Source organism: Dioscorea cayenensis, chromosome 10 (genome assembly GCF_009730915.1).
Source record: "Dioscorea cayenensis subsp. rotundata cultivar TDr96_F1 chromosome 10, TDr96_F1_v2_PseudoChromosome.rev07_lg8_w22 25.fasta, whole genome shotgun sequence".
In the NCBI taxonomy this organism is placed as follows: Eukaryota; Viridiplantae; Streptophyta; class Magnoliopsida; order Dioscoreales; family Dioscoreaceae; genus Dioscorea; species Dioscorea cayenensis.
In genome coordinates this window covers 11389460-11397588 of record NC_052480.1, presented here as the reverse complement: position 1 = coordinate 11397588, position 8129 = coordinate 11389460, and the positions used below count along the sequence as shown (strand labels likewise).

General features: G+C 41.6%; 1 protein-coding gene across 1 annotated transcript in view; it reads right to left on the bottom strand.

The window, feature by feature from the left end:
- Nucleotides 1–4188: 4188 nt before the first annotated feature.
- LOC120270298 overlaps nucleotides 4189–8129 on the bottom strand; it is a 6210-nt gene continuing 2269 nt past the window's right edge. Inside the window, exon 2 of the mRNA XM_039277314.1 lies at nucleotides 4189–4285. Within this exon, the coding sequence (XP_039133248.1) occupies nucleotides 4189–4285 (97 nt within the window). The remainder of the gene's footprint in view (nucleotides 4286–8129) is intronic.

Here is an 8129-nt window from a genome sequence, read left to right as displayed (position 1 = left end):
TCTAGCCCCATGCCTAAGAGAGACCACTCTACTGTCGATCCACCCACTTCGGCAAAATGCCAACGAACTTAAGGTATGTTAACACACGCAATACCTTTTTATTGATGGCATTTTTATTATCAATGTATTTCTTTATAATACAAGAGACGACCAATTAAGCTTCTGTACACACTACCAGTTGTTTGAGAAGTTCCATCTTTTTTAATCAGCTTCTCACCCACACTGAATGGAGTGTAAACAGGCTTGCAGCCTTCCATACAAAACTTCATCAATAATTCTTCAGCAAACTTCTTTTGATGAACAAAAATCCCTGCCTCTCTTTGTTGTACCTCCATTCCTAGAAAGTAAGCCATTCTCCAAGATCACTCATATCAAAAGCTGATTTCATCTTGATCTTAAACTCCTCCAATTCTGTCTCTCTGCTTCCTGTCAACAATATATCATCAACATAGATAGACACAACTAGCAGATCACTTCCATCCTTCTTGACATATCTCAATGCACTCAAGTCTGCAATATTGTTGTTTTGAGTGAATTTGATCGATTTCTTTCTCAATTCTTGTAGATATGGCACTAAGATTAAAGAAAGCGGCCGACAAATGTCCCGGGGAGGATTTCCTAGGAGCTCCCGAGCACTTAGAGTTCACTATCCCTGAGCATCAAGCTCGTTTCGAGCGATTAGCGAAACTCATATTTGGACAGTCGAGATTCCCATACTTGAGTGCATTGAGAGAGGTTCACTGAGGAGATTAGATCGCGATGAGATTGAGGAGTTGTTGGCCGTCTGCAGTTGGCACTGGTTGCTGTCTATTCTTGAGTCGGCAATTAGTAGACTCACATTGGAGGTCCTCGCATCATTTGAGTCTGATTTCTCTTACAGCTGCTTCTCGAGCATTGGCAAGATCTAGTTTAGAGTGTTTGAACATCATCACAGTGTGAGCGTCTCCTAGTTCTTGGTCTGACTCAGATTGTATGATGAGGCATTCACAAACACAGAGGAGTACACTTAGTTACCGATGGACTATCCTAGCTCTTGACCACGTAGAGAGCATACAAAAGCCTTATGCGGACGAGGGGACGAGTATGAGTAGGGAGTGGCTAAGGCCATGTACTTGTCCCAGCCGAGCTACAGATACATACATGCTTGTTCTTAGTAGATTAGTGAGCAGTCGAGGTGACATTACAAGCTGCTTTTGAGCCGCCGAGAGCTATTTTTACTTGTATTCAATGGTGCAGGGCGAGCTGGTTCATCTGGGGTACAGTGTGGTAGATTATTTGCGACATTAGGGCCAGTACATGAGAGTAGTGGTATTATTCTTAGGTCCCTACATCACTAGACTTATCATGGGGATGGGTCTGAAGGGGGGTCGAGAAGGCTATTGTACCGTCTCCACTTTGCATAGAGACTATGAGGTTGATGGGGATGGTCCAGAGATATAGGCCAAGAGTTTATGTGATGGTCATGCCCCAATCTGAGACAGCCGAGGGAGTCACTGGAGAGGGGTCATAGCCAGCACTTGAGCCTCAGACAGTGCATATATAGGCAGATGCACCTCCTACAGCACAGAAGCCACCTCTAATGCATATTTTCTCTTCGACTCGAGCTTGATCATCTTGAGATGCTCGAGAGTGCGGTAGGGGTGCTACAGGAAGATTTGGAAGAGGTTTGCGCTACACAGGCCGTGAACAACATAGAGGTCATGGCGCGTCTTGACATCTTACACCAGATTCTCGAGCGAGACGTGACATCTCCCTTTGTGATAAGAGCCCGTACCCCTCAGGTATCCCCAGCACCGCCATCACCAGTTCCAGCCACACTGATGGATCCACCTATTTCACTAGCACCAGCAGCAGCTGCAGCGGAGCCGGAACATGATACCGACGCTTGATGCGTCTTTACTTTCCTTTGTTCTTGTTTTTTGTATTCCATTTCAGTATTTTATTTTGGAATTGTATCACTTAGAAAGGATCTTCCTTCTGAGTTTTTCTTTTATTTCCGTTGTCTCGAGTTATATTTCATTACTTTATCTTTATATACTCGAGTTATTTTTGTTTTTGTTGAGCTTCACTGAACTCCCTTGTGTATACGTGCAGATGGTCTTATGAGAATGGAAATTGAGGAATAGTCATGGACACGGTCAATGTGTTTTACACATGGTTAATGTGTTTCGACTTGTGCAATGCGAGCAAGATCTTCGTCAATGTGACCTTTAATTGAAGAAGCAACATGATCTACCGCATAAACGTGTGCCCGTTCATGTTGCCTTGATGGAAAGTGTGGATCGGGGAGTATTTTGGCGTAGTACTGTAGCAGGTTACTTCAGAAAATCAGTGTAGCAAAGTTACTGTAGCAGTCATTGTTCACAGGCTGCAGAATATCAAGTCCTATAGATTCCATCGGCATCAATTCAGTGAGGTGTGCTCTAGGCTTGACGAGGGAACCTTTGGAGAAAATGTGGCTACTCCATAAGACCATCGGCACGAATATAAAGGGAATTTTATTCATGGATTGCATATCTTTACTTTTGATTTCATTATTGATTGTATTTTACTCCATGGAGAGCTAAAACCCTAGTGGTTGCTTGGACTTATAAACCCTAGGATGTGATTTATCCTACCTCCACATTTCAAGAGTTCTTTGTGGTCACAATAGAGTGAAGTGCTAAGAGACGAACTCCGCTGGGGCTTAGTTGCGCGAGCAAGAGAGTGAAGCATTGAAGTAATCCTTACTATCTGGGGCTTAATTGTGACTAGGAGTTTTTCTCCTGGATCAAAAGGTTAGATGTACATTAGGGAATAGGTTTTATCACTTGGAGTCCCTAGAGCTTAAAGCAACCTTGCATAGTATGAGGCATCGAGAGTAAGCGATTTCTCCACCGGGGCATAGTGTAAGGTTAGTTATGGTTGACCTTAGGTTTGGGACTGTGTGTTTTAGGATTTACATGACTCATTAAGTATCAGTTAAGAGACATAATGATTGGTCTTGCACTTGAAACAATAGTCCTAGGGCGATTTCCCCACTTTCTGTCGATTGCCTCTCCTATCATTAATTGCGCTTTCTTCTTCTTTTATTTCTTGCTTTTATTTGCATTGATTTGTTCACATCACTATCGATTAAGCTTCATTGTAGTTAAATAGCAATCTCTATGTTTCTGATCACTATTCCCTGTGGATATGACTACCCACTCACCTGGGTATTATTAATTCGACAAACCCCTGCACTTGCGGTCAACACGCAAAGTGTGTTGTCACTTGGTATAAAACTTACTAGAATAGTTCACTTAAGGTTAAAAAACATAATAAAGGAACTCAAAAGCTCTTAAAAGAGTATTGAAGATAGAATTTAACAAACTAATGCCAAAATCAAAATGACGGGTTGGTCAGAGCATACAAGGTGGAAGTGATTATGAGCAAATATAGAGATTTACTAAAGATGAAACATAACTACATTCAAGCATAGATAGAGTACAACTGATAACTGTCATTCTACCAAGCTAGGAAATCCTTAACAATAAAATCATAGCTATCATAGGTAATTCAAGAATGCAATAAAGTTAAATACTCCATCCCCACAACTAAACGCTGTACACTGTCCCCTATGTATATATATTAGCAAAATAGGGTGGTAAAGATAGACAATAAATACAAGGAAATGGAGTAAGAAAACTTCCCCAAATAGTCGATGAAATACTTTGGGGAAAACAATGTGATGAGGGCCTGGAGTGTGAAGTGACTTGAACAATGTCCCTGAAAGCAACAAAAAGCACTGATCACAACTCCAGAAGCAAAAATAGTAGAGAAGAGCGCAAAAGTAAGAATCTATAAAAAACCAAACAAAGTAAAGTAGGGTGGAACCCTAACTAACTCAAAAGTACATAATACAATAAAAAATAAAAAGTATAATCAACACAAAAATAAATAACAAAAATAGAGAAATATCCATGTGCTGGGTGCCTAGAGATCTGGTGGAAGTGATGATGTTGCGTAGGTGGCAGCTGTAGAGGTGGTGCCGACCGATGATGTGAAGCTACGCATGAAGGCTAAGATCTCAGCGATGTTGCTCTCAATGAGGCTCAGTGATGCAGCCAAGTCTCAGTGCCCTCGCTCAAGCGCCTACAGCTGCTCGTAGACCTCAATGTGAAATTCTTCAAACCTTGCATCTAGTGAAGGTCTACGCGCTCTGGATTACTACTCAGTCTTAGTTTCAGTCTCAGACTCAGAAGTAGACTCTGCCTTATGTGAAGGGCCGGGGTCTTGTGCATTTGTTTCCTGACATTGTGCAAGTCTGTAGATAGCACACCATTTTGTAACTATACCAATGCATGCAAGGGTCTGCATCACAAGTGGGTAATAGTGCCAACAACTGTCATGCCTTAGGTACGCTCAGTGAGTCCTATACCTTTAATCATTCGAGTGATGTATGGTCCAACAAAGATGGCCGCAAGAAGAACAAAGTGCTCCTGGTGTGCTAGGACCTCAGCGACAAGGTGTCCCATGTGCAGAGGATGACTCTTAATAATCTTTGTGAGAGCATCGAGTATATCTGCATGATACCATCCCTATAGAGTCTAACCATCCCCCGATACCTTTAGTCGAGTAGAGAATGTATGTAGCGGTGTGTGGGGTTTGACATTTGAGATGCTTTCCTTGTCCTTGAACTGGTTGCAATAGAGGCCTAATACTTCTCACTTGTTACCAGGTACGGAAAATCTTGTGATAAGTCTTTGAATCTGGGTGTGAGTGTGTATGCTTCTTTGTAAAGTAGTACACCCAAGTGATCTTGCGTAACCCGATGCTTCTTCCCGAATGCACGAAAGGAGATAGAACTTGGTTGGTGAGTGAATGGACAATGCTTCGCAACCTCGATGCTGCTCAAAACTTCTAGTGTTAACTTCTTATAGGTGGGTTCTTCAATGGAGAATAATTTATCCCACCCATCATGGGAGATGAGATCTAAGATGATACCATCCAACTCTAAACATCTTCAAGACATCCCAATCTATCTTCCGAATGGTTCCAAACCTCTTTCGCGATAAGAGTGCATAACGCATCTTGTGGTCCTCATTCTTAAACTTTGGTTCACTGGGAGGAGGGGGAATGGTCCCTCCTAGCTCTTTTGTAAACTACTTTCTTCACCCTCATACCTACAAGACCAAGGAAAGACCAATTAACCAAGTTGCAAAAAAATTAAAGCTCAATGGAATGAAAACTAGTGAAAAAAATGGCGAGTTACTACGATAGAATCTGAAAAAAACATTTTTGCAAGGAACTTGTTTGAAAATGTAGCAAACCAAATTTATAATCACTTAGTTTCATTCCACAAATGTTCTAGCTTCTTGATGAATGTGTAAGGCATGGTGTTGATGCTAGCTCCTGAATCTGCCAATGCCTTTTCTTGACCCAAATTACCAATGTTGCATGGAATGATAAAGCTTTTGAGGTCCTTCTTCTTGTTCGGCATATTCTTTGGCAACACTGCCGAACATGAAGCATCTAAGATCACAGATGCACTCTCCTCCAACTTCCTTTTGTTGGTCAAGAGGTCCTTCAGAAACTTTGCACATAATGAGGCATTTGAGACAACACCTCAACAAATGGGATGTTGATGTGCATCTACTTGAATAGCCCCAAGAACTTCTTGTATTGCTCATCATTTTAGTCGTTCCTCAATCTTGAAGGATAAGGGATTCTTGGCTTGTAGGGTAGGAGTGCCACCCCCTTCTCTTTTGCTATTTCCTCAACCTTCATGACCTCAGACGACTTAACATTGGTCTTCTCACTCAGAAGCCTACCCTCAACTTCACAACCACTTGTCAAAATTATCGCCTTCACATGTTCTCTCGGATTGGTTTCTCTGTTACTTGGCAAGCTCCCTTGAGGTCTCTCTAATAATGACTTCGCAATTTGCCCCACTTGATTATCTAAGTTATGCAATGATGTGGTGCGGTTGCGAAGTGTAGCTTTGACCGACTGAAACCTTGTATCGGATGATTGGATAAATTTGGTCAAAGCTTTCTCTAAATTGGTCATCTGGGTCTCCAAGCTTGAAACTCGATTCTCCATGTTTGGGGCTTGTTGTTGTTTTTGTTGGAAACCCGGTGGTGCCATGGCCTTTTGTTGCCCTTAGGTACTCCATGAAAGATTCCGGTGGCTCCTCTACCGTGGATTGTTGGTGTTGCTATATGGATTCCCTTGACCTCTCATTGCATTCCCTACAAAGTCAACTTGTTCCACTGAGGATGTACCGCCTATGGCAATTAAGCAATCGGAGGGAGCATGTCCTCCTCCACATCCTATAAAACTCATCACGGCCACCACTCTCGAAGAAGTTAGAGTGTCTAACTTCTTGCTCAATGACTCAACTTTGGCTGCCAATGATATCACCGCATCAATCTCATGGAGGACGGCCACCTTCTTCTTTTTTTCTTACATTCCATTAGTAGCTATTCAAACCCATCTCTTTAATCAATTTCCAGGCTTCTTCGAGGTCTTGTTTCCCATTATTCCTCCTCTAGGCGTCATCAAGAAGTTGTTTGGTGCTTAAGTTCATCCCATTATAAAAATGTGTGAATGACCATCCATTCGAGGGAACCCATGTTGTGTACACTTCGCATAGAGGTCATTAAATCATTGCCAAGTCTCAAACAAAGATTCGAGCTCCATTTGAACAAATGAAGATATCTCATTATGAAGCTTTGCTTTGATTTTTCTCGGAGGGAAGTACCGTGCAAGGAAAGCTTCAACCATTTCGTTCCATGTTGTGATAGAAACTCTTGGCAATGAATGGAGCCACTGTTTGGCTCTTTCCTTTAATGAGAATAGGAAAGATCTCAAGAGAATTACATCATTATAAACCCCATTTATCTTTAACATGTAGCATACTTCATGGAAGTTCTCAATATGGTTGTTTGGGTCTTCATCGGCTAACCCATTAAATTGTGCCGACTGTTGCACCATTTGAATGAAAGCCGACTTCAACTCAAAATTCTGGGCTGCTACCGGTGGCCTAACAATGCTCAATTGTGTCCCTCTAATTGTAGGCCTAGCAAAATCTGAAAGTGTTCTTTGTTGCCCCTCTTGTTTGGCCATATTTTCGGACTTTTCAACCTCTATTTCAGCTGGATGATTCTGTTCTTGCACAGGTTCTTTACCCCTTCTACGAAGTGTTCGTTCAAGTTCAGGATCACCTTCAACCTATGTGGAAGGGTTTCCTCGATTCATAACCTAGAGCATGGGTCATCGAAGTAATCAAAAACTTGACACACCCCTTGTGTGTGTGTACATAAAGTACATGGGTCGTCGAAGTAATCAAAGTACCCCAGTGAGTGGGTAGTCATATCCATAGGAAATAGTGCTTAAAAAAACAAGAATTGCTATTTAACTATAGTGAAGATGAATTAAGAGTGGTGTAAACAATATCAATGCAAATAGAAATAAAGAAAATATGAAAGAGACGCAAGAGAATAATAGGAGAGCTAATCGATAGAAGATGGGGAACTCGAACATTGCTCACCCTAGGACTATTGTTTCAAGTGCAAGAATAATCATTATGTTTCCTAACTGGTGTTGAATGAGTCATGGAAATCCTAAAACACACGGTCCCAAACCTAAGGTCAACCATGACTAACCTTATACTATGTCCTGCTGGAAAGGAATGCTCTTGAGCCTCACACTGTACAAAGTTGCTTAAAGTTCCAGGGACTTCAAGTGATAAACCCTATTCCCTAATATAGATCTAACCCTTTAGTCCACGTGAAAGACCCCTAGCTATAATTAAGCCCCAGCATTAAGGATTACTTCAACACTTCATTCTATTGCTCATGCAACTAAGCCCCAGTGGAGTTTGTCTCTTAGCACTTTACTCTGTTGTGACCGCAAAGAACTCTTAGAACATGGAGGTAGGATAAATCACACTGGAAGGAAAAATGTACATTCCGCTATCTCTCGACTCATCTTTTCGACCCTCTCTAATCTAGCTTTGTCTAATCCTAATGAACACTCATTCACAAGGATCACCAATATAGATTCTCAACCGTAGTGTCACTCTAAAGGAAAATCAATTCAATAAACATTGAAGATTGGAACTCAATTAAAACATCAATTAAAGGAACATAATAAAAGGTCATTGA